Source organism: Myotis brandtii, unplaced genomic scaffold, assembly GCF_000412655.1.
Source record: "Myotis brandtii unplaced genomic scaffold, ASM41265v1 scaffold83, whole genome shotgun sequence".
Taxonomy (NCBI): Eukaryota; Metazoa; Chordata; class Mammalia; order Chiroptera; family Vespertilionidae; genus Myotis; species Myotis brandtii.
This window is the reverse complement of record NW_005371371.1, coordinates 2,115,729-2,141,296: the sequence shown is the minus strand read 5'-3', so window position 1 is coordinate 2,141,296 and position 25,568 is coordinate 2,115,729. Positions and strand designations below refer to the sequence as shown.

Below are 25,568 nucleotides of genomic sequence, written 5' to 3'. Positions count from 1 at the left end.
ATCTCACAGAACTGGACAGTGCTATTCATCAGGCATGGTGTCAGATTCCTCGCATCACCTTTCAACATCTCGAGGAGTCAATGCCAAGAAGAATTGCCGCAGCATTGAAGGCAAAAAGTGGCCCAACGGAGTACTGATGGGGTGGTCGTAATAATCTGGCCACTCACGTTCAAATATATCCCACGTTCAAAGGCTGTTAAATTGCGTTCTTTACCCATATCTTCAGAAAAAAATCACTTCTGTCGTGGTAAACAACCTGCTTCCCTATTTATAATGGTCTGGCCCTCTAGCAACTTCAGTGCGAAATTATAGCTAATTTGCCTACAAACATCAGGTGGTCATAATAATCTGGCCACTCACTTGTCTATTTCTGTTAGGTATTGTCTTTAGGGTAAATTCTGCAAGTTCTGTTGCTGAATAAAGTGCTGTTAGCAATCTGCTGTTCCACCAACAGGCTGTCCTTGCCAGGACTCTGCTCTGGGGTGCTGTTGTCATTCTTTCTCACTTCCACCTGGTCTTTTACATGAGAATGCTTGTTGTTGTTGTTGTTTTGTTGTTGTTTAAAGGCAGTTGAGGTTGAGACCTTTGAATTTTCTTGACTGCTTTTTTTTTGTTGTTATTAATCCTCACCCAAGGATATTTTTTTCCATTGCTTTTTAGAGAGAGTAGAAGGGAGAAGGGGGAGGGGAGAGGGAGAGAGAGACAGACATCGATGTGAGAGAGACATCGATTGGTTGCCTCCCTCACCCCTCCGCCTCCAGAGCCAGGATTGAACCTGCAACCCAGGTATGTGCCCTTTACCAGGAATCGAACCCGTGATCCCTTGGTGCACTCTAATCACTGAGAAACACCGGCCAGGGTGCTCCTTGTTTTATTTTAACCGTGTCCTATTGGAGATGTTGCACTGCTTCTCAACCTTCCTCCAGTCTTTTTTGATCTGGGTGTGGCTTGTTCATTCCTGTGCCATTCTTCTTTTAGATTATTAACTAGATGGTGGGTGAAGATGCGGTTTTGGAGAGTGATAGTAATGTCATCAGCCAGTCTCACTTGGAACTGTGGCCTTGTTATAAGTGTGTACTCATGGCTTTGACTGATGCTAACTATCATCAGCCATTGTTGCAAATGCAGTAAATGCTGACAGGTTTAAATGCACAGTGCCTTCATACAAATCTGAGTGATGGAAGCAAGTCAGTCCTTAAATGGGCGACTTTGATGCCTGATTCTGTGTGGTGCTCTTAAACTGTGCCAGGAGACCTGAGTGTTTTGTGATGTTACATTTTCCCTGCACATTTCCCAATGTTTGAATATTCACTTTAGTCTACTGTGGCTTTTGGATTTTTTTTGTTTTTGTTTTTTGAGAACTTTAATAGGAAAAATACAAAGAGGTGAACATTTTAGTGTTGTGGCCAAACACTGAACAGAGATTCAAACATGACACCAGACATTCAGAAATCTGAATCAGCAAAAGCCAAATCAGTTTTAACAGTTGAGCCAAACTAAAGGCAAGCAGAGCATTTTCATTGTTAAAGAAGGAAATAGGCTTCCATGAGGCTCCCATACCCTGATACCTCTTTGAAGGGGCTTTTGAAAACACTCCCAACTCTAACCAGTGTTAGCAAAGTCCGATGAGACTGTTGGGCAGGGCAGCTCATGCTTTGTGGGCTTTCACATTTCATTTTCAGGACTAACTTTTAATTAAACATATGGATTTATCTTTCAATGTTTTAAGTTATTTCTGCTTACCATATATTTTGTTTTATTCTCTCATGTTTTCTATCAGGTGTATAAGGTAGAGATTTTTACATGCTAATACAATAGGTAATCTTCTACTGGTTAATAATAATAAGCAACCATATGCTGATCATATATACAGGGTGGAGCAAATGTAGGTTTACAGTTGTTCATGTAGAAGATAATACAATCCTATGTAATAAAGAGCTAACATGCAAATGGTCATCACGCCTTCACACCGTCACGCCATAACGGCTCAGACACTCAACACTGGGGAGAGAGGGATGGGGACCAGCCAGGTTGCGGCCCAGGAGAGGGACAAGCCGCCTACCCCACAGTCCCGGGCGCCAGTGGCTGCACCTGTGCCTGCAGCCTGGGAGAGGGACAAGCCACCCACCCTGCAGTCCCAGGTGCCTGTGGGTGCAGCCTGGGCGAAGCCGCCTGCCCACAGTCCCCTGCAGCTGTGGCCGGCCCGGGTCCTGGGTGCCTACAACCGGTCAGAGGAGGGAATCTTGGGTCCCAGGTGCGGGGCAAGGCAGAGGTGGTTAGAGGCGATAAGGCCAGCAGGGGAGCAGTTAGGGGCGATCAGGCCGGTAGGGGAACAGTTAGGGGTGATCAGGCCGGTAGGGGAGTAGTTAGGGGCGAGGCAGGCAGAAGAGGTGGTTAGGGGTGATCAGGCAGGCCGGCAGGCAGGCAGGCAGGTGAGCGGTTAGGAGCCAGCGGTCCCGGATTGTGAGAGGCAGTTGGACATCCCCCAAGAGATTCCAGATTGGAGAGTGCAGGCTGGGCTGAGGGACCTCACCCCCCACCCCACCCCGCACAAATTTTGTGCACCGGGCCTCTAGTCAATAATAATACAAGAATAAACTGCTTTGCGTACTCACAACTGTAAATCTGCTTTTGCCACACTCTCTATATTTTTTAAATGTTTTATTTTTTTAGTAAAAAACCTCTGGAACTTTGAGTATAACCTTTCAGAGAGAAATTATTTTCTTTTTATTATTATGATTACTCATTATTGTAAATCACATGATGCGAAAAATACATAAAAGCTGTGTGAAAAATACAGAAAGCACATGAATATGAAAAGCTGATAATTTGGGGAATTCCCAAGACTTCAGATTTCTCATTTCTGAATCCTGAGGATTAATATCTATTAGAAATCTGGAGACACTAGCTTGGAGTTGGCCTTCATGGGCTAGCCTGGGACCCAGCACTGTGTATCATGTTGCCCGTGGGCTTATGTTTTGAGAGTTGCCTGTGCTCTATCAGTTCATTTGAGTCTTTTCTGTTTATTTAGGCAATTACCTTATTATTTCCTTTCTGTTTGTTGATAAGTTAATGTTGAAATTCATCAAGGAAGTGCTTGGTTTTCTCTTAATTCCTCGGAGAGATGATGGCCTTGTTGCTCAGCATAGCTCTCTTTTCTCACAGGGCATTTTAGAAGCATCAAAGGCCAGAGCCATCCCTGTCGTCATTGATGCAGTGAGTGTGGCCTCTCCTCTCCTGTCCCCTCCTCATAGCCGGGTGCCCAAGGCCATGCAGTAAATGGGAGTCCTTGTTCTGTGCAGGACGGGCTGTGGCTGATAGCTCAGCAGCCGACCCTCATCCAAGGCTACCAGAAGGCCGTTCTCACTCCCAACCACGTGGAGTTCATCAGGCTCTCTGAAGCTGTGGTGAGTTTGTTGACCACTGGAAAGACAGAGTGCAAGCCCTCCTCATCCTGAGGAGGGGCAAGGGACACGCTCTGTGGTTCTGCACCCATTGGGCCCCTCAGGTGGGTCTGCAGGGACAGACTTGCAGATGTGGGGTGGATGCGTGCATATTCTACAATGCATTTCTCACGTGCTAACAGTGTGGGTTTTTCCTGGTGGTGGGTGTAATGATGGGACATCTTCCAATCAGTGCATCTTTGATTAGATGAAAGGCAGGGTGGTGTGCTCTGGGCAGTCAGTCGCCCCTCCTGCTTTGTACTCTGGGCAGATAACTCCATCCCTATCCTGTATTACCTCACCTGTGGAATGTGGATAATGAGAGCATCTGCCTCATACTATATGTGAGGATGAAATGAAATAATACATATAAATTCACGAGTCCTTACATATCAAGTGCTCCATAAATATTAGTGCATTATCATTCGAAGTTGAATCCCTTCTGCAGCCCTTTAAAATCCCAGCCAGGAGCAGTGTTCTTTACCTTTGATCTGACAAGATAGGGGACAGCCACCAGAGCAATATTTCTATCTCGAGCCTCTGTGCTGGCATCCACCGAGGCCTCTCCAGCTGGTGGATAGAACGTGTGTCTTTGTATGGAGGGCCGTCTTGTGCCGGGGGATTCCCTTAGATGTGAGTCTGAGGATCAGGATGATGTTCACTGTATCCACATTTGTGGGCTCCTGTCAAGTGTCTGATGACAGCTCTGCCTGTGGTGTCCTGCATTGTAGCTGAGAGACCCCGTGGATAGCAGTGATCGCCGTGGAGCTGTGCTGAGACTCAGCCAGGCCCTGGGGAATGTGACTGTGGTCCAGAAAGGGGAGCAGGACGTGATCTCCGATGGCGAACAGGGTGAGTGGCCTTGGGCTTCACCAGGTGTGGCCATGTGGGTACAGCCCTAGGAAAACCTCGTTCACACATGTTCGCACATCACATGTGGTCCCTCCTATCTTACGTGCTCACACATCATATGCATCACATGTTTCACAACCTGGGGAATGTGACTGTGGTCCAGAAAGGGGAGCAGGACGTGATCTCCGATGGCGAACAGGGTGAGTGGCCTTGGGCTTCACCAAGTGTGGCCATGTGGGTACAGCCCTAGGAAAACCTCGTTCACACATGTTCGCACATCACATGTGGTCCCTCCTATCTTACGTGCTCACACATCATATGCATCACATGTTCCACAGAGGGACTTCCTGATGAGCTTGTTAACCACAACTTCTTCAAAGTCCATTTTCATTTTTCACTATTTTGCAAAGGGAAGTCATACCAGGATCAGTGTTGATCCTAGTTGATACCAGGTGCAGCGGCTAAAGTTCTGTTAACGATTGATAAGCAGCAGCCCAGTGGGAAGGTGGCTGTAACAGCAGATGGTGCTCCAGAGTTCACACCCTGCCACCTCTGTCTTGCCTGCAACATACATGAAGTTACTTGAATATTTTACTGCATTTGTCCTATTTTATAAAAATGACAGGAAAGTGAAGAAACCCCAGGAGCTGACATTAGTGGAAATCTCCAGGTGATGAATGTGATGAATCTTCCGGTCACATTCTTTCCATAGGAGTTTGTGGACTGTTTAGTGAGAGCAAGATGGGCTGTCACACTTGCTCATATCTACACAATGATGTTCATAACCAGAGACTGTATAACATCTCTAGCTCCCTGAAAACATAAAAATCTGATCCACAGGCAAAAAATTCACCAGTTATTTTAACAGAATTTAATACAAAGAACAGTCGCCTAGGTATAGAGTTGCTGACTAGATCACAGAAAGCAGGGCCAACAGAGAACAGAAGGCATCCTTAGTCACCTATGTCTCACTTTGTCTCTCTCGCATGCTGGGCAGGAGATGGAGTGAGTGTTCTCTGAAGGATCCTGAAACCTTTGAGTTCTTTTATTGCTGGATGGTGCTCACACACATTCAGAACATATAATAACCTATTTCCAAGATATTTTCCAAAGAAATAGAAATTTCTCATTACCCAACAGAAATGAAGTCATGAGGATTAGCCCATTCAGGAGGCGCCAGCTTTGTGTTTATGTTATTGAAGGTGGATTCTCTGGAGTGTGAGGTGTCCTGTAGGACTGAGGGCCCACACGTGCTGTGCATGTTCTTCTCTGATCTCTATCAGCAGATCCCTCAGTGGTTGAATCATGTGTCCACTCACCACGATACTAACAGGTGGTTCTGGGGCAGCCAGACCCCTGCCTGCCTCAGTTTCCTCTCCTGTAAAATACAGGCTTTCTTGTTAAGAGCAATCAGGGTTAGGGTTAGGGTAGATGACCTGGAACACACAGTGAGCAGAGACAAGCCACTCGCTCTAACACCCATCTCACTTTTGCTCTGCAGTTCTCGAGTGCAACCTACAGGGCAGTAACCGCAGATGTGGTGGGCAAGGTGACCTCCTGTCGGGATTCCTGGGTGTTCTGGTGCAGTGGGCACTCCACGCCGGACCTGAGAAAACAAATGGGTATGCCACATCTTCATCTCTCCCACTTTGAAATTTCTGAACTATGTAAGCTATTTTAGTAACTCATACGTTTCATAAATAGCTACTTGGAATGTTCCAAATGAAATATTGGTGTTACTGTTACGTGGAAGATATTTCAAGGCAGGGGTTGATCCCCAAATTTTCACCTGGGGAGTTTTTACTTAAATCTGGGCCCTTTTCCGTCATTCGATACCAAAGGGGTCTGGGGCATCCCACCTGGGGAGTTTTTACTTAAATCTGGGCCCTTTTCCATCATTCGATACCAAAGGGGTCTGGGGCATCCCTAGCCTTTGAAGCTATCCTGATAATTCTAATGTGCAGCCAAGTTTGAGGACACTGTTCTAGAAGGTTGGTTGCATACCTACTATAAAACTAAATGAAAAATATGCAGGTGAAGGTAGAGCTTACCTTGATGCTGTCTTGAGAGACGAGTTTTCTTTAAGAGGCAGCAGAATTCTAGGATCTGGGCTTTGACCCACTTCTGCTCTTAGCTTATGAGTGAACTCTGGCAGTTCCTACCCCTCTGTGAGCCTCAGTTTCTCTTCTCTGCACCCTTCATGATGATAGATGGCCACACGTGCCAGGATGGGATGTCCTGGGTCTGGAGGGCCTGTCATGACACCTGGAAAAGCAGTGTCGGGCCTGTGAGGTCGCAGCACACCTGGCAGGCAGGGAGCAGTCCCCAAACGGGTCCATGTGTGCACATGGGAAGGAGCGACAGCGGAAGTCTAGCAATGTTAGGAAGAACCTGCATTCTCAGATTTGGAATATTCCCTACTTCTAAACGCTCATCAACAAGTCCTGGTCTGGTTTTCACCAGGGAAAATGCTTTGTTCTAACCTTCCTCCAGTTGGATAGGTATTTTTGATATGGCTTTTGTCAGGGAATATCAGTATCAGAGGATTAATGGTTATTTTAACTGTAGTTAAAATGCCTTATGCCTCAGTGGCATATCAGACGAGAAATTGCCAATTTGGGGTCTCAGAGTGGAAACAGGAAGGAAATCAGTGCCTTGGTGGCTTCAGGTCCCTGATGTCTGACAAAGCTGTGGAGGGAGGACTTCCACCTCCCACAGCGCCTTGCTAATGGCTCTGCCCTGCAGTTTCAGCCCCCTCCTCGTGGCTGCCTTTGGTGCGTGCTCCCTCACAAGGCAGTGCAACCACCAAGCCTTCCAGAAGCATGGCCGCTCCACCACTACCTCGGACATGATCGCAGAAATCAGACCTGCATTCAACAGACTCTTTGAAACCTGAGCCGATGCAAACGAGAAGAAAGTGAGCACCATGGTGGGAGAAATAGCATTTGTAATGGGAAAGGCCACATCCAGTATGTCTGAATCTTCTGGGTACCGGAGCAGCACAGGCTGCTTAGGAGGCTTGGAGTCTAGGCTACATGTAGAGAATGTAAGAATTGGGAATGAACAATTTTTGGCTAAATTAATACGCAATTTGAGACATTATGACACTAAACAAAGTACTCCCAGCAATAACACAAACATGGAGAATCATTTGAAAATGAGAAAGTCTTTAACCAATTCAGCTGAATTTGTAGGCATTTGTGCAAGAAGTTCCCCTTATTAGATAGTTCTCTCAAAGGGATCCAGCCATTCGTTTCCAAATAGCTTTGAGAATAATGAGATTTGCTTTTTTTAAATTGAGATCCACCAAAGGATGTGGCATTTACTTTAGCTAATTTTTATTTTTCAAACTGTGATTATGTTGAAAAGGTCTGGGCAGAAATACTAAGTACTGGCTGTTTGGGTTAATTGGTTAAAGTATTCAGAATAATCAGTAATCAGTTTGACCTTGGAAATTTTTTTGGAGGCACCATGGGAAAATCCAAGAAGGAAACTTAATGGGACACTGATACTTGAATGCCCTGGTGGGAGCTCTGGAATACCTTGTATCTTACACTTGCACTTTTTCATGCCTGTGCATACAAGTATGTGTGGTGGCTGGCGGGGCCCAGCAGAGTGTGCATGAGTGGGTGGGGTGCCATGTTCTTGATGTGGCCACTGGTGTGTTCTCTTGGGAGGACGGCTTCAGGATAATGGGGCCCTGGGGGGACTGAACAGAGCATAACAGTAGGCTTTCTGGGTTGAAAATGGGGGAAATGGGTGGGTATGTCCTCAGGAAGATTTAGATTCCATTAAAGAAGTTGATATATCTGAAATCGTTGTAAATGAGATGTTTTTTTGTCTTGTTAGCCTCTGGTTCACTTTTGTTTGGTTGTGTGGGTTGTTTTCTTAGTGGCCTGAGAGACTTGTTTGTGTCGCCATTTCTCCGTGGGGGTTTTGGTTCCTAACACATGCATTTGAGTGTTCTCTTACTGTTCAGTAATGCTGGTTCCTTTAAAAGTCTGTCTGCCCTGATGATTACACATGGGTGAAGCTCTGTGGTTCAGATATGTCACCCCAAACAGATCTTACTTTCTTTAAACCAGCCATGAACTTTTAATTATTAAAAGGGAGACCTGGTTTATTTCAATGTAGAGTTTTATTTATTTTTTTCTTAAGTAGCCAAAACCCATCTTTCAGCTTCCTAAGTTGAGGACATTGTTAGGTATTAGGGACATAAACATATATAAGCTTATCTATCCAATGTTTTTTTACCAGTGCTTTACCAATATTACTAAAGTAAATAATCTGAAGCATAAGCCTGAAATGTCACCATTTCTTTACATATAAATGAAATTTAGCAGTCATAGGAACTATTCCTGTGTATTTGTTACTTAAGTTTTTGCTCTAAGTACAAAATATCTGCTTAAAAGGGAGATAGGATATACCCAAGTAGCCAGGGACTGATACTTTTAAATGAAGTTAGTAATTGCTTCCTTGTTCTTCCATAAACCCGAGCATCCTCACAAGCCCAGCTTAGGACACTTATTGGCAGCTTCCCTGAGACCAGGAAAGCAGCACCGAACTGCTGGTGGGCAAGTTAGGCATCCGGCCAACAGGGGACAGTCTGCTTCCCCAGTACTGATTCGACCTGTTTGGATGTCTCTCTGTAAAGGGCCTGCCTGCCACCTGGGTCTGCACTCTATCATGCACTATGCACTACTTGAGTCACTTTTAGCGTGTCAGCTTCCAAACAGGTTTCCTTATCTATAGAAGAGAAATGCCTTTGAGGGTCATGAATGTCAATGACAAAGTAAACATGGCTGCAGAGCCACACCAAGCTATCCACAACTCTGCCTAGTGTGTGCTTACCTGCTGCCTGAGGCTGCACCCACCCAGGACCTGAAAGTTGGGGGAATTGGCAAGAGGATCACCCTCTTTCCTATGGTTAACCAAACAGCTATAGCTCCCCACCTGTGCAGAAAGGTGAGGGGACTGAGATCAGGCCAGTAAGCTCAGTCCCAGGTAGTCTGCCGTGTGCTTGAATTCCTGGCGTTGGCATCCTCTGTCACACCTCTATGTCCTGCTCGCACCCCTGCTGTCCCACTCCTCCAGAGTGACCGTCCCCCGGTTCATCACTGCCCAGCACTTGAGGTACAGGCTGTTTCCTCCTGCTTTGGAGCAGGCAGCATGGCCAAATCCCCACAAGATCCTCTTGGGATAAGGGCTGTCCTGGAAGCTGTTGCCCTGTTGGCCCCACTCACAGGTCCCACCTACCTTCCTATGGCATCTTCTGGGACCCCCATTTACAACTTACATTCCTGGGCTCTGGCTCAGGGACACAGGCTGGTTGGGTTATATCACAGATGATAATGTTGGCTGATTTAACTAAACTGCACTTGAGTCTGTGGCTGTTGGTACTATAAAGAAATCCATTTTTAAACATAGTTACTAACACACCATTGGAATGATATCAGTTTGACTTACTTTAATGTTGACTAAATAGTCACAATGGAAAACTTTAATGTAAAGCTTCTATAGGGACTTAAGCAAGCACAGAGCCGCATTGTGAGCCTGTGGTTCCCGCTTCACGCATCCTCAGCTCCCAGGTTTGTGGTCTTCTGACCTCTGACCCAGCAGTTCCCATGTGGATGTGCTGCTTCTGTCCTGGGGGTGGGGGAGGAAAAAGGTCCCGGCTGAGCAGGCTCAAGGAGTAAATGGGTGAGAGAGTCAGGGCTCAGAGTAACAGGAGGCACTGCCTGCTGTGTCCACAGGTCTGGGCCGCACTAGAGGAAACAGCTGGATGCTTAGAAACGGTCAGCTGCTGCCTTCCATTGTCAGGCTGGGGCAAGGCCACTTGGGGCAGGAAAGGATTGGGCAAGAGCACAGGTCTGCTCTGCTCTGTGAGCACCCGGGTGCTTGAGTACACGTCCCGGGGCCGCAGTCTCCCTCGTTTCTGACTCTGACCCTCTCCCAGGTCCCTCCACCTCAGTGTCCTCTTGGCTCTGGCCCCATCCCCTTCCTTTTCGTCACAGGATGGGTATCTGTGCTCACCAGCAGCATCAGCGCAGGGGATGTCTGAGCTTGGATCCTCCCCCATGTTTGCATGATGCCAGCATCCCCATTGTCACTGGGCCTCGGTGGCAGTGGCTCACCTTAATACTGATGCCGTGGGCGGCAAGGTCCTGGCGCAGGGTGTCACATGCCTCCAGCAGGGGCTGCCTCTCTAGGAGCTGCTGCCGCCGGGCTTCCTTGGTAGCCTCTCCCGTGGCCAGGGCGAACTGCCGGACCTTGAGCCGGAATCGAACCAACTCCTCCACCACGCTGTGCAGCGTGGCTGAGCCGCTGTCCCCTGAAACAAACTGCACCAGGCAGAGTAGTATAACCAGTGAGATTCTGCTAGCAGCCCAGACAGCTGTGCCTGGCTGATGGGACCAGTGAGTTCTGTGCTAAGCATCCAGCATGTACCCCCCTATACCCCCCAGGCACTGAGGGGAACTCTTGGCCGGCTGCTCTCACCGGTCTGGGAAGAGAGGCTGTGAGGTTCCGGGCTATTAGCAAGTCTCCACTTTCCTCTCCTGAATGTCTCTCTCACCCAGGCACAGTCCCTAATGCCACTCAGTGCACCCACCACAGGCCTCAGAGTAATCTCAGGGCCAGGCCTACAGCAGGCTTTCCTGCTTCCAATCCTGGACTCACACTAACAAGCTGGGAGTAGATGCTCCACAGATGTGCCAGCATCTAAAGATGTTTCGTTTATCATCTATTCACTAGGCAGAGTCTAGAAGTCTAAGCCTTATTGACCAGTGAAACCCAATCTATTCACTCTAACCAAGTATTTGAAACAATGTAGACACGTGTCTGGGGAGCTGATACGTGGAGGGAAGCATTTACAACACACGTGACTCACACACACAGTTTTCACTGGACAGTTGTAGACCAAGTCTCGGAGCACAGCTGGAGACATTTCAACAAGTCAAATGGGATTTACACCACTTCAAGTTGCCAGAAGTCCTCCCCCTTCTACACAATTCCTTCCTCCATAATGGAGAAGGGATCCGAGTGGCCGTTGTGTTCACATGTGTAAAAGAAGAAACAGAACCCACAACCTTTTACTTTTGGGTCAAACTTCTTAAACCTCATAGGTCCTTAATTATTGCTTTGCACCAAGCCAGCAATAGGCCATTTCTCCGAGGAGTCTGGTAAAGATAATTCTTGTTATAAAACCATGACCCCCCCGCCCCTTATCCCCAGAAAAACAGTCCAAAGTGGGCTCCAGTGTCAGCCCTTGAGGTGGGGAGGTGAAGGAGCTATTTCTGACAAGGGCCAGGCACACAACTTGGCCAAGTCTGCCTTTTCCTATTCAGTAACTGATTCTGGGGCATCTCATGTGAAAATTAATACAGACCTTGCAAAAACTTGGTCACCACAGACCAGTCACTTTTGTCTGAATTGGCTGATGGTCCCTGGACTGCTCAGGAAAGGACATTAAGTCTACCAAGTAACTGACATCTATTACTAAAGCAAGCCTGGGGATTATTACAAAGACACTGCAACTTGTGTTAAGGTCAGAAATTCACTGTACTTAAAGTTTGTGAGAGATGTGCCCCAGCTCACGGGATGACCCCAGATCACAGCAGGTGGGCAGCTAGGAGCCAGGCTTCCATGACTCCCAACTCCAGCCGAGCCCCCCAAGTGGTGGGCTCCCCCTAGTGCCAGGCAGCTGAGCTAACAGGGCAGCCCCACCCCTTCAAAGCAGTGAGCAGCTGTCCCATGCCCCAGCCCAACGGCAGCAGCAGAACCTGGCGGAGCTGTAAAGGAACCTGGGAGGAGGGTGATTCCAGTGCCGGTGATGGTCACTCCCACCTGCAGTCCGACCATCCCCCGTTAACAACCTGTTCACATGCAGTGTTGTCTAAAATGGCTCTTTTAGCCTTTAACTTTCCCCATCCTCAACAGTCCTAAAGCCATTATGTGAAGCAGAGCAAGATGGGCTCTGTGGAGAGGTGGAGGGCCACAGAGCCCTGTGGAATGTCCATGCAGAGGGCAGCCTGCTGAGGGGACAGCCTTGGGTGCAAAGGGTGTCCAGGCAGGGATGGGAGTCAGCTCCAGTGAGTGAGGGGGGCGTCCCACAGTGGGAGGCTGACTGTACTGGGAGAAGAATACCTAAGGAAATACGGGTCCAGGCAGGGATGGGAGTCAGCTCCAGTGAGTGAGGCGGGCGTCCCACAGTGGGAGGCTGACTCTGTACTGGGATACGTTTAGGGTACTGGAAAGCAGGCTTCTCACTGTCACTTGTATGGAAAGGGAGGAAAGCAGAATGAACCCTTTGCTGAGAACCAGAATTGAAGTGTTGATGGTAACCCCTGGATTTTAGTCAAGGTAGAGCGAGAGAGAAATGAACTTGGATATCGTGCGCACAGTATGCCCACACTCATCTCCCTCTCTGCCCACCAAGGGCCCGGAGCAGCTGAGGCCCAAGCACAATGAGCACGCCTGGCACTTAGGTCCACCTTCTGACCACCTTTCTCTAAGAGCAACCAGGCCCCTCGGAGACATGGCCGATGCCTGGCTTGATGCAGAGAAAGTACCAGACAAGGCCAACAGCTGAAAGCACCCCGAGTCCTGAATAGACTCTGCCCCCAAAGGGCTCATGGGGAGAATGGGGAGCCCAAGGGGCTGGGGCTGGACAGCTCCTGTTTGTAGGAGACACACTGAGGGAGCTTGGCTGGCAGCTTACTCTCAGGTGGCTCAGGAAAAATGTTCTTACGGTACAGCTGTCTGTACATTTTGAGATTCTTTCTAAACAAAAAACATAATAAAAATAAATAAATAAATACGAGTGTGTACAGAACTGATGACACTCCACTATAGCTAAAATGTGCTGTTGCTTCTCAGAACTGTTGCAGTTTCAGTAAGATATTAGCTCTGAGTGTTGACTTTTTAAGGAATGTAATGTACTTTTGAGCACATAAATTGGCATTTACAAGTATCCATTAAAGGGGAAAAATGGTTCTTATTGGATTGGCTTGTAAATATCCCACCACTGAGGACTGAAAAGAGAAGGGTGTACCTGTCGTTCTGCCAGAGAAATTCCAACCGTCTCAAAAAATTGCTCAACGTAGGAGATGATGGAGCCGAACACAGCAGGGCTCCTGGGACCGCCAGGCTCCTGTGACAGATGACCCAGAGAAGGCTCTTTAAAGGCAACGGTGTAACAGGTCACTTCTGCCTGCTGTGCCTCCATGCGGACAAGCTGGCAGGGGGCCCTGGACTAACTGCTGGAGCTGCCACTCTGCAAGCCAGACGACCCGGGTCAGTAACTTAATCCTGCACCTGAGCCCGCCCACCTAGAATATGGGGATGTTATGGTCTGAAGGCTTGTGTCCCCCCAAATGCATACATGGAAACCTAGCCCCCAGCATGATGGTGGTCTCAGGAGATTGGTCTTCGGGAGGTCACTGGGTCATGAGGGTAGAGCCTCAGGAGTGGGGTGACACCAAGGCCCAGAAAAGGGACAGTTTGGGTGGGCACAGAGTGAGTCAAGGTCCCAACATAGGGCGTCCTCCCTCATTTCACGTTTTAGCAGTGAACTCGGCTTCTCCGAGCGAACAGGAGGGCTGCGTGCTCCTGCATTAGCCAGCACGCAATGCGGCTCTCAGTGTGCTGGGACCTCCGTGCCCACGTAAGCAGCACCTACTGCTTGGGGCTCTGGGAGGCGGTGCCTCCTGCAGGGCCAGCAGGGCAGGCCCCATTCGGCTGAAGCAGCTTCAGGAACTTAGGGAAGGTCAGGAGAGGCCTGGAAGCCACCGGCTGTGGGAGATGGTTACCCGAGAGAGTTGGGAAGTGGCATCTGTTCTTTATGAGGGAAAACCAAACAAACAGAAACCCTACTTTGTGGTCATTGGAGTTACCTTAGTGACCACCTTCAGCTGTCTGTTCGCCTGGTGAATGAGATCCAAGACGGCATCCACCGCCCCAGGCGTGTCAAAGTCGTCCGCCAAGGCGGCCTTCACAGCAGCCTGTGTGTGGTTGAGCCTTAGATGAGAAACACGTGTCACTCACCGCCGACAGCAGGTGGCCTCTCTCCAGCGGAGCAGGCTTGTGTCCCACTCCCACCCCAGCAGCCCTCTCTTCTTTCCTCCCATCAGCCCCTCCAGCGCAGTCTCCATGGTGGTCATCCTCCGCCTTTCCTCCCCAGCCCACAAGGACACTCAGGCCCCCTGGGCGTCCTCTCTCATCTGTGTGGTCTCACCTTCACACCCACTACCTGTCACAGGCTTTACCTCATCTAACTCGCTGCTGCCCCTCTTTACTGGAGGTAAAGGCCCCACTTGCTTTGGATCCGCCCCCTCTCCGGGCCTGGGGCAGGACTAGGTCTGGGCCACCCTGCAGCTGGGCAGGCCCTGGGACCAGTTCTGGCCATTGTGAGAAGCAGCGTCCACATCTGGGCCAGAGCATTGAATTGTGGAGGCAAAGCCCTGGAGCACCCTCTTCCCTCCGGCCTGGCACCTGCCCTCACCCTCGTAGTGACAAGGGCCTCTGTTCAGTTCACACTAATAAACACCAGCGGGAAAACCCATCCTGGCACGTTATTTACAACCTTCACAGCCACCCACAGGCGGACACAGACCTGCCCGAGACCACAGAGCCTGAGGGACCTTTCCACCAGCACTCAAGTAGCCTTAGTCTCCAAAAGCCTCGCTTCCCTCCAGGCAGCCCCACGATGGCGCCCTGGGCCCTCTGGGCAGATCTGGGAGAGCACCCACCTCTCCCACAGCACGTCTTCCCTGATGGGGCCGCACACCAGCTGCCCCTTCATGTAGGCCCGAGCATCCTGGGCGAATGCGGCCACGGCCCGGAGGAGGTGCTGAGCTTCCTGCATGGTGCTGTCGCTGTAGTCCACAGCTGAGGAAGGGGGAAGGATTAGCTGGGGGTGCCCGTCGAGCGTGCCCACACCTGCAGACTCAGTTTCTTAGCCAGGCCGTCCTCATGCTACTCCAGAAACCCAGCAGTGGAGCGGGGACAGCTGCCCCCTATCCTGCACCTCCCTGAGGCCTGAACTTTGGGCTCAGTATTTCGGGAGAGGGAGAGGATTAGACCTCGAACTCAGCGTGGTAGAGTACATGAAGACAGATTTAAGAACTCCCACCTGGGCCAGCCCACCTGAGCCACTGGGCACCACGTCCAGGCCCCCACAAAAGGCACAGCCAGAGGGATAGACGTGTCAGCTGCTCCCCAAGTGGTGGGGGCCAGTGTCCTGGGTATCGTGCCTCAGTACCACAGATCTGGGGGCAAAAACAGCAATTTCTTCTCTTGCAGCTCTGGGGGTAAAAACAACTGAAATCAAGGGGTCAGCCGGGCCTACCCTTTCCAAAGGTTCTAGGGGAGGGTCCTGCCTTATCTCTTGCAGCTTCTGGTGGCCCAGACGTTCTTGGATTGTGGCTGCATCACCCCAATCTCTGCTTCCCTGGTCACATGGTTGTGCCCAGTGCACAGGCTGAGGAGCCCACCTACCCCCAAAGGGCACCTGCTCCTGCAGGGCCATAGACACCGGCGCCATCTTACTGTCACAGTGGTCAAGTCAGGCAGGGCAGTGCCGGGTGTCCCCAGACCTGGCCTTCCAGGGAGAAGAGACCTCTGGCCCCAGGGACATAGTGCTAGGCATCCCCATCCCCCTCACCTCACCTCCACCCCCGAGCAGCACACAGCGCAGCACAGCAGGGCCTGCCTGCCCTGAGTGGGACGCATTTGAGGGCTCCTGGTTCCGTCCCTGTGTGAGCACGGCCGATCCAATTGTTGTGTTCATGGAGCAGGAAGTGGAGGGCACTCCGGGGCCCAGACCCCACAGAGGGGGAGAGGAGGGGAGTGGACGGGGAGGGCTGACTGGAAACCCATGGCCTCCGTAAGCTTCTGGAACCTTCTGGCCAAGTGCTGGTATTATGCAATAGTGCATCCTTGGGCTTACTTTCTGAGCCCAAGCCTTAGGGGATGAACAACCACACTAACAAGACGGTGCTTATTACTCAGCCAGTACTTTGGTATTCCCCACACTGTCAGAGTAGTCTCTCCCAGCTGCACACAGCAGACGCTGTGACCATCCCCCAAAGGCCCTGTCGGCTCACCTGACCGGTAGCTGCTCCGCAGGCAGAAGAGCCGGAAGACGTCGGGGGAAAATGTCTTCAGAAAGTCCTGAGAGAGAGAGATGCGGGAGAGATGTACAGTGCTTGTCTTTCCCATTTGCATCACTTGGAGGTGAGTTCTCACACGTCAAGCAATCAGGAATGTTATGAAAAGCTTTGTTTTGCCTTCAAACTCTTAGCACTTTCCCTGCAATTTCCCTGCTGACTGTCCACATTCAGTCCCAGCGTCTGTGGGAAAGGCCGAGAGGAGAGGCCTGTCTGCCTGGAGTCCCGCTCCACCAGGCGCATCGGGAGTCCGCTCTGCTGATGGCCCGGGAGCCTTCACCACGGCACCGTTTTCTCACCCTCGTCATGAGAGGACGGCCACCACCAGAGGCCACCCAGCAGCCTGGGAACCACAGAGAATCTGTGCTCAGGAAGGGACACAGGGAGGAGGAGGCACGCACAGCTCCTGGCTGAGTGAGAGGGACAGGCTCCCAGGAGCAGGAAGGAGACAGTCCAGAAAGCTTGGCTGTGGTAACGTCAGAACAAGCAACATCCATGCCCAGGTCATTCTCTCCGGTGACACTGAACTTGAAGCAGGTATGTTTCTCAAAGAATAAACCATCCTGCCTCTGATAAAAGTAAACGTAAAATAGCTCTGGCCAGTTTTGCTCCAAGGCTAGAGCATCGGCCTGCAGACCAAAGGGCGCCGGTTTCGATTCTGGTCAAGGGCACATACCTCGGTTGCAGGCTCCTCCCCGGCCCGGGGTCTGGTCAGGGTGCATGTAGGAGGCAACCAATCAATGTTTCTTTCACATCGATGTTTTTCTTTCTCTCTGTCTTTCCCTCTCTCTTCCACTCTCTCTAAAAATCAATGGAAAAATATCCTTGGGTGAGGATTAAAAGAAAAAAAGTAAACATAAAATAAAAGCCCAATTGGTATCATCCTCTCGGTTATTTCCACAATGTCTGCATAAAGAAGTGAAAATTTCCATATCAGAAAGGATAACATGGGGAAACGTATCAGAAATCATTAAGACAGCACCATGTTCAACAAAGCCTCTCTCTCTGGTGGTCAGTGGAAAGTTCTGCATGATTTTAAAGGGATAAGACATGGGGTGAGGGAGGAAGGCGGGGAACCGAACCTCACGACGGGTTCCAGTGTGGCCCCAGGAAAGACACTAGGGCTCTGCTTGGCCCGACCAGGCCACCCACAGTGACCGTGCCACCGACTGACCAATGCTGAGCACCGAGGGAAACGGGCTCCGAGAGGAGTGTTTGAATCCTCAGAGAGTTAAAGGAGACGTTCTCAGCCCTTCTGCACACCTGTCCACCCCTTTCTGTCCAATGGTATCTCTGGCCTTCCCTCGGCAACAGCAACCAGCATGCAACAGCTGGGAGGAAACACCTGGCCTGGACCCCTCACCAGGCTCATGGGGGAGGGGGAGGGGGGCTTTACGGGGGGCTTAAGGACGCTGTTTAGAAAGTAGCCCAGGCTGGAGCATCTGCTCTGGCTACGTGCTGGCTTTGGTGCAGGGACTTACACTAAGGGGACACCTGGGCACATGAGTAGGTTAGACAAGGTCTCACCTGCTAGAAACACTGTCAAGAATAAAAAAAAAAAAAGATTTAGCTCAATAGTTGCATACACAAAAATTATCATTCTCAAAAAAACCCTAAAACTTGATCTACCATATAATCTAGCAATTCCGCTTCTGGGTATAAATCCAAAGGAAACAAAAGCAGTATCTCAGAGATATTTGCACTCCAGCAGCAATAAACACACTAGGTGCTCAGATCTCGGTTCAAAGTTCCATTTCCCCACAAAGGCAGCGAGGCACCTCGGAGAAATGGCCGGTCTGGGAGGATGCAAAGGTGAACAGGGCCGAAAGCAAGGATGCAGGCGAGACATGAGCCCAGGACACAGGAGCCCTCCCTGTCCAAATGTGGGATAATTTCAGCACCAAAAGGATAAAGACTGAGTTGATAATACACAAAGTAAATCCTTAGGGCTGTAGTGACACTGAAAAGAAACAGAGAAAGACAGACAAAAACCCTTTCTTTAAAGGGGAATGCTAACTAGTAAATGTAAAGAAGCAACAGAATGAGACCAGCACAACTGCAAGAATCAATGAAAGGAGCACCAAGGTGGAGCGCACCAAGGATGCCAAACCTGCAGGGCAGAAGGCTGTTGGGAACAAGATACTGACATGATGTTATCTCGCAGGTTCTCGATATTCACAAAAAGGAAACAAACATCTCTACAGCAGACATTGTGGCCATCCCCTAGCCAAGCAGTCAAATTTATCATCACTGGGTCCCACAGTCTGACGCTGTGGCCCCAGAGGAAGTCCACAGCACCACTGATGGAGTGTTTCCGCCAAGCAGGTTTGACCTAAATGGAATCAGCCTTGAGGTCTCACTTCCAGTTACAGGAAATACAGGAGCTAGAAGAACAAGTTAAATGACACCACAAAGCAACAGGCAAATTCCAGATGTGGGGTGTTCAGAAAAAATAGCCTGGTTTCTTCAAAAAGTCAATGCCAGAGGGAAAATAAAAGTAGAGAGACCGTTGTAGAGTAGAAGCCTAAACAGAACAGCCTTAAAAAATAAGCAAATCCTGTCATACTCTACAACACAGATGAACCTTGAGGACATTATGCTAAGTGAAATCAGCCAGTCACAAATGACAAACACTGTATGATCCCACTTATATGAGGTGCCCAGAGCGGTCAGTCATGGAAACGGAAAGTAGAATGGTGGGGGCAGGGGAGGGGAAAGGGGGGCATGTTCACTGGGTGCAGAATTTCAGTTTCGCAAGATGGAAAAGTTCTGGAGATCTGTCACACAGCCATGTGAGCATAATACACTACTGAACTGTACACATAAACACGGTTAACGTGTAGATTTTACATAAAGTGTTTTTTACCACTATTAAAAACAATTTTTTTAAAAGCCTATGATACAACATTCAAATGCAGTGCATAAACCTTGATTGGATCCTGGTTGAAAAATAAAGCTGTAAAAGACACTGGGATAAATGCAGAAATCAAAATACGGGTTAGATAATTGGTATTGTTAAGAAATTATTGCTTAGGAAGGAGGGGGATGGGTGGAGGTGGAAGAGGGTATGGGGGGATAAATGGTGATATAAAAAAAACAGAAAAGAAATTGCTAACTTTTTAGGTGTTTAGGTTACGTAGGAAAGCATCCTTATTTTTAAGAGTTGCATGCAGAAAAGAATTCTCATGATGTCTACATGTATTTTCTAATGGTTCAGGACAATAACACACACACAAATACTAAACTCTTAAGTCTACATGGTGAGTACATAAGTATTTCTTTTAACTTTTCTGTATGTTTGAAAGTTTATATAAGATAATATTAGACATTTCTATTTATGTAAAATACATAAAGACTATTTTTGAGGAGCACACCCCTTTTGGTTTATTATAAATCTGGTGGGAATAGCTTCAGTGGTTGGTATTTAGGTGATGAAGGGCTGTTTACTATCCTTGTCAACTAAATTGGGCATTATAGACCCCAAGACAAGGGAGGATCAAGCTGTGTTTAAGTATTCTATTAGTGCCCTCGATTGCCATTCATACGGAAAATTCACACTTCAGTCTGCATTTCTACAACACAATGAAAATTTCCAGGAAGGGTAAGAAGCCAGCAAAAAGCCAAAATCAGTCAATCAAACAAACAAACCCAAAACTACACTAGATAGGAGGGGGCTGGTGATGGAACAGAGGGACAAAAACGGGGGAAGGAATCCAGCAAATGTAATTCAAAAGATAAAATCATTAAAAACAAAAAGGGGAGGAAGAAGTCCACCACTAAAGCCAACAGAGCCCTGACTGGTGTGGCTCGGTTGGGCGTCCACCCGTGCACTGAAGGGTTGCTGGTATGATTCCTGGTTAGGGCACATGCCCAGGTTGCAGGCTCAATCCCCAGTACAGGGCGTGCAAGAGGCTGCTGATTAATGTTTCCCTCTCTCCCTCTCCCTTTCTCCCTAAATATCAATAAAAGAAATCTTTTTTAAAAAGCCAACAGAAAACAGTGGAGAGCCACACAAGAAGAGAGAACAGGAAATAGAGAAATACCACTGTGCACTTTTCAGAAAAAAACAAAAAAAAAAAGAGTATTTAACCCCAGCTTATTTGGCTCAGTGGATAGAGCGTCAGACTGTGGAATGAAGGGTCCCAGGTTCGATTCTGGTCAGGGCCACATGCCCAGGTTGCGGGCTTGGTCCCCAGTTGGGGGCGTGCAGGAGGCAGCCAGTCAGTGATTCTCATCACTGATGTTTCTATCTCTCTCTCTCCCTCTCTGAAATCAATAAAAAGAAAATGAAAAAAAGAGTATTTAGACCCGGAAGTAGGAGTAGCCCCTTAGGGCCATGGGGAAAGGGGAGCCAGGGAAACTGGGAATCAGAGCTGTGGGGTCACATATACAAGGTTCCTGGAGGGTTGACGGTGGGCGATTTCGGGAAAACTTCTATCCACATGTACATGGGTGTTTGCATACTGGAGAGAGCAGCACTTTTCAGAAAAAAAAAAAAAAGAGTATTTAGTCCCAGCTGGTTTAACAAGGTTCAGCAAGCTGGCAGCAACACAGAAAAGCACATTACCTTAATAGTGATGTAGTTTTTCAGTGATTTGGACATTTTTTCTTCTTTGCCTTTTACATGCAAATGTCCTGAGGAGAAAAAACACACACAGTCATTCACTCTGCATTGGGGGGAAGAGAAGGACTGCTCCGTCCCATCTGTACAGGGGAAGGAGGTAAAGTGGGTGCTTCTCCAGCAGGTGCCTGAGCACAGGGCTCCGACTGCAGCTGCCCAGGTAACTGAAAGGAAACCGTAAGTGCTGCCCTCTCCAATATGCAAACACCCATGTACATGTGGATAGAAGATTTCCCCAAATCACCCACCGTCAACCCTCCAGGAAGATGGATCCCACAGCTGTGCCAGTTCAAGGGCGTCGGGTACACCCAGCCCACAGTGGGCAATGGACAGGAACCACTGCTGAGTCAGAACTCAGACAGGAACAGATGGACTGTGACACTCAGAAACAGTGCACACTCTACCCCTTTCCTGTAACTTAGAAACGACGCTTTAACCGACTCAACACCTGAAGAAATGACAAATCTCTGGTTTTGCAAACCAGGCACCCACCCGGCAATAAAAGCTGCTTACAGATGTTCAGAATTGCAGAGTGGGGCTTGCAGGTCTCTGAGAGCAATTAGATTTTCTGTTGCAACTGAATTTCACAGACTTATCAAGACCTTGGTATTACTTCACCCCCAGTATGTAAAGGGCCAGATTCATTCTCCTGTGTGTCAGGAGGCACTGCTGTTTCTTTCTCCAGGACAGGTGTGAATGTGATGGAGAAGCGTAGAGTGCCTTAACAGATGGTAAAAGTCACAACAAAACACAGCAACAAAACCCCTTTCTTTCCCATTCCCACACTTACTAGTAAAGGTAAACAAGACCTGCTGTTTTATGGCCACCAAACACCTGTCATTAGCTGAGAGCATGAAGAAGTGTTAGTACTGACTCCTAGACCCACGGTTCACTGAAGGGCACCTGCACTTCATAGTGTCCAGAGCAAACCGTCACTCCTCATGAGCATTAACTGACGCAGTGTCTGTGGAGGGATCATGCTCTGACTTCTCAGACAGTTAACACAGTGGAAGGGAAACATGGAACCAGGATCATCAGGCTTTTGCCCTTCTATTTAGGGAATCTGCCCAGCAAGGCCCTTCGCTGGCAGAAATAAAGTAGATTTGGCTACTGTTGAGTTCTATGCAGGGGCACAAAGTGGGATACTAGAGGGCAAACAGCCCATATGCTGTCCACAGCTGTTCGGCCAGTTCTGTTTCTTTTCGGACAACTGTGAGGCAGTCAGAAACGAGCTGGTCACTGCAGAGAATAGAGATGCTGGTTCCCGGGCACCTGGGGGACACAGCGAGGTGGGAGTGCCACCCAGGACAGCTCAAGAATAAAGGAGACACTGCGGTACGTGCAGCCTCATCAGTTCGCTGCCATGAAGAAAACCCAAGTGAACCCTTACTCCAGACTTTAAGCAGCCGACGGCACATTGTAAAATGAGCATCTCTATATATTTCACTGGAATAACCTAGCTTCCTTAATTCAAGGACTTAAAGAAATGGTATTTGTTAATGCACTGTGTTTCAGATGCTGATTATCTGCAGCTCCCAACCCTATCACTGCCAAATACCAAATACCTAAGCTGTCATTCCAAAAAGCAATGGACCAATTTGACATTGCCCCACGACCTTTGTCAAAATTTGGACATAGGAATCTTCCCAGGCATCAAAGGGAATTCCAACGCATGTGTCACAATCTGCTCCTGAGAACAGATGGCTGGTGTTAGCCAACTGTGGTTTTTGAACAGTGAAATGAGAGGCAGTGGTATTAGAGGATGGTGACAATATTATAGCTCAAAGTTGGCATATTCCTAATAATGATTACATCATACTACTTAAAACCCTCAATAGTTTTATTAGAAGGAAACTTATATAGAACAGCACTGTAAAGCCTTTTCCATATTCTTGTCATTCATATTTCAGTTCCCAAAAGGCAGACTCATTCCCATTCAAGGAAGTTCATGTCCAACTGACTGAAATTCAAAAACAATTTAGGAGACAGCTCCACTTCTTGACCTATTTTCGCTGATCTATGTATTTCCAAATGTAACTGTTTTGTCAATAAAAGATAAAACGGCAGGACTGAAATAGAACAATTCCTCTGAGGTCATTACTTACCAGAATGCAGGAAGTAATTTCCCCATTGCTGGCACTGATGGAAGACCTCACACTGTGCGATTTCATTCTCATGATGCGGGAAAGCTAGGTCTATGCCACCCGAGTGGATGTCCAGTTGACTTCCAAACACCAAACTGCAAGACACAGCACAGAGCCGTGAATTAATTCAATCAAACAGCGTATTTCTCCAACCCTCATCTTATATCTAACCCTTCCAGCCTTTGTGCAAGGAATAAAATAAATGGATCTCAATTTTAAATCAATGCGTGTGAAAGCTTAACTGATGCAAATGGAAACCATAATTTTGTTTTTACTTCATAAAATCCCTCATCCATAGCTTTTCCTCCTACTAAAGACAATTCATAAAAATCCCTAATAGCTTTTCCTCCTAGTGAAAAAATTTAATTCTCTTTGCTCCAGAGGTATGGTTTTTTTAAAAAACTTACAAAATTACCTTTTCTTACTTTCAATAGGTAAAATTTAGTGGTTTTCCACCTTTAACAAGAGATAGGACTATAAAATAAAGAGAATTTTTAATTTGGCTTTTGAAAATTTAACTACTTACCTGTTATATTTGACAAACAAGGTTATAGAATTCAAATCAGTGCACGTCAGCTATTGGCACTTCCACTCTAATGCTGTGCTATACATCCTGGAAAACCTCATGTCCTACAAACTGCACACCAAAGCTGTGCGGCTGATGGGACAGTGCGGCAGCTGGCCCGACCACTCGGCCTGGAAACTCTCACCAGACCACCTGCGAAACCTGTACCAGTGTGAACAATCCAGGTTCACTAGCGCTGCTTCAGAAGACATTGAAAGTGCAAAAATCGATGAAAAACTCAACAGTCAGCACAGTGGAAATGCTGGTTTGTGGGGGCTGGGGTGGTGAGACCAACTGCCCCAGCACACAGCGAGGCTGGAATGCAGACCATCGTGAATTTTCCTAAAAATGGTTCAAAATAGACATTTTCAAAGATGCCACAGCCTCGCTGAGTCCATTCCTGCTGAAGGTTGACCTTCTCCCACTGGCTCCTGGGCTCCAGAAGAACCCGCAATGTACCGTCGCATTTAGCTAAGTGGTGCTGGCTGAGTGGGTTGTCTGTTACTGTACATTCTCAGTGATGGATTTTAGAGAATCTATTACAGTCCTTGAAATTCAAATGCTCTGAAGAAGAGTGTGAGGTGGGAGGGCGCAGATTGGGTAGGAGAGCATAAGGGGCCTCATTTGTAATGAGTGATTCAGTTTAAGATCTGAAGCAAATATGACGATGTTAAGATTTAATAAAGCTAAACTGTGGATCTGAGGTATTCATTATATTAGTCTCTATTCATGTCTGTACATTAGACCTATTTTAAAATAAGAGACAGCTAAAAAGGAATACAATGTCTATTTTCATTATTTAGATTTCAACAAAATGAAATATTTAATGGTAACATTAGATTTGAAATTTATTAAATGCTTTCTACCAGCTTTACAGTAACTAATTGAATCTAAAACTAAATACTTTTTTACAATCCAATGTATACTCCACATTGCTATTAAACCAACAAGTATTTATAAATACATAAGTAGTTCTGTATTAATGTATGACTGTGAGATGGACATAATTGTTTTTGATGAAAAGTTGGGCCCATGCTTCATAGTAACATGAGAGTTTGACGTTTCAGGAATGCCTGGATGTGTTTCTAGATGGGCCATGTTGAAGTCATCAAAGGTCAGGGCTGCGGGGGGATGTGGTGGAAAGGGAGACTGCCTGCTAAGTCTTAACTAGAATGAACAAAATGTGGATGGACGGGTTTTGGAGGACAAGGCTTTTCCATTTGGGAGGTGGGGTAAACCTACGTGGGGCTCAAAAGGAAACTAGGGTCTGTGGACTGAGAGAGCGGGGCACAGTACATGGGGCACAGTACATGGGGCACAGTGCATGGGGCACAGTGCTCTATTACAGGAGACTAGAGGCCCAGTGCACAGATTCGTGCACTGGTGGGGGGTCCCTCAGCCTGGCCTGCGGGGATCAGGCCGAAACCAGTTCTCTGACATCCCCCAAGGGGTTCCAGATTGCAAGAGGGTGGTTCTCAGGTGACACACCCCAGAATCGAGCTCCCTCCTCTCTGGTTCCGGGTGTGTCACCAGAGAACCGCAGCTGCCAAGTCACCGCAGCTCGGCAGCTCCTGCGTTGAGTGTCCGCCCCCAGTGGTCAGTGCGCATCATAGCTACGGGTCAAGCAGTCAAACGGTTGGATGGTCACTTAGGCTTTTATATATATAGATAAGAGTAGAGGCCCGGTGCACAAAAATATGTGCACTGGAGGGGGGTCCCTCAGCCCGGCCTGTGCCCTCTTGCAGTCTGGGACCCCTTGGGGGATGACCACCTGCT

General features: G+C 48.2%; 2 protein-coding genes across 2 annotated transcripts in view; one reads left to right on the top strand and one right to left on the bottom strand.

Annotated features, from left to right (window-relative positions):
* Positions 1-8,120, top strand: part of CARKD (carbohydrate kinase domain containing) — a 22,008-nt gene extending 13,888 nt beyond the window's left edge. Inside the window, exons 6-10 of the mRNA XM_005884463.2 lie at positions 3,166-3,216; positions 3,303-3,407; positions 4,175-4,295; positions 5,797-5,917; positions 7,041-8,120. Coding sequence (XP_005884525.1) covers positions 3,166-3,216; positions 3,303-3,407; positions 4,175-4,295; positions 5,797-5,917; positions 7,041-7,191 — 549 coding nt within the window. The 3' untranslated portion in view covers positions 7,192-8,120. The remainder of the gene's footprint in view (positions 1-3,165; positions 3,217-3,302; positions 3,408-4,174; positions 4,296-5,796; positions 5,918-7,040) is intronic.
* A 1,620-nt stretch (positions 8,121-9,740) lies between these two features.
* The window catches only part of CARS2 (cysteinyl-tRNA synthetase 2, mitochondrial (putative)), a gene marked incomplete at its 5' end in the record, with an annotated part of 39,050 nt that continues 23,222 nt past the window's right edge, over positions 9,741-25,568 (bottom strand). Inside the window, 8 exons of the mRNA XM_014531927.1 lie at positions 9,741-9,941; positions 10,430-10,636; positions 13,348-13,446; positions 14,189-14,312; positions 15,044-15,182; positions 16,400-16,466; positions 21,030-21,097; positions 23,189-23,322. Of these exons, the coding sequence (XP_014387413.1) occupies positions 9,873-9,941; positions 10,430-10,636; positions 13,348-13,446; positions 14,189-14,312; positions 15,044-15,182; positions 16,400-16,466; positions 21,030-21,097; positions 23,189-23,322 (907 nt within the window). The remainder of the gene's footprint in view (positions 9,942-10,429; positions 10,637-13,347; positions 13,447-14,188; positions 14,313-15,043; positions 15,183-16,399; positions 16,467-21,029; positions 21,098-23,188; positions 23,323-25,568) is intronic.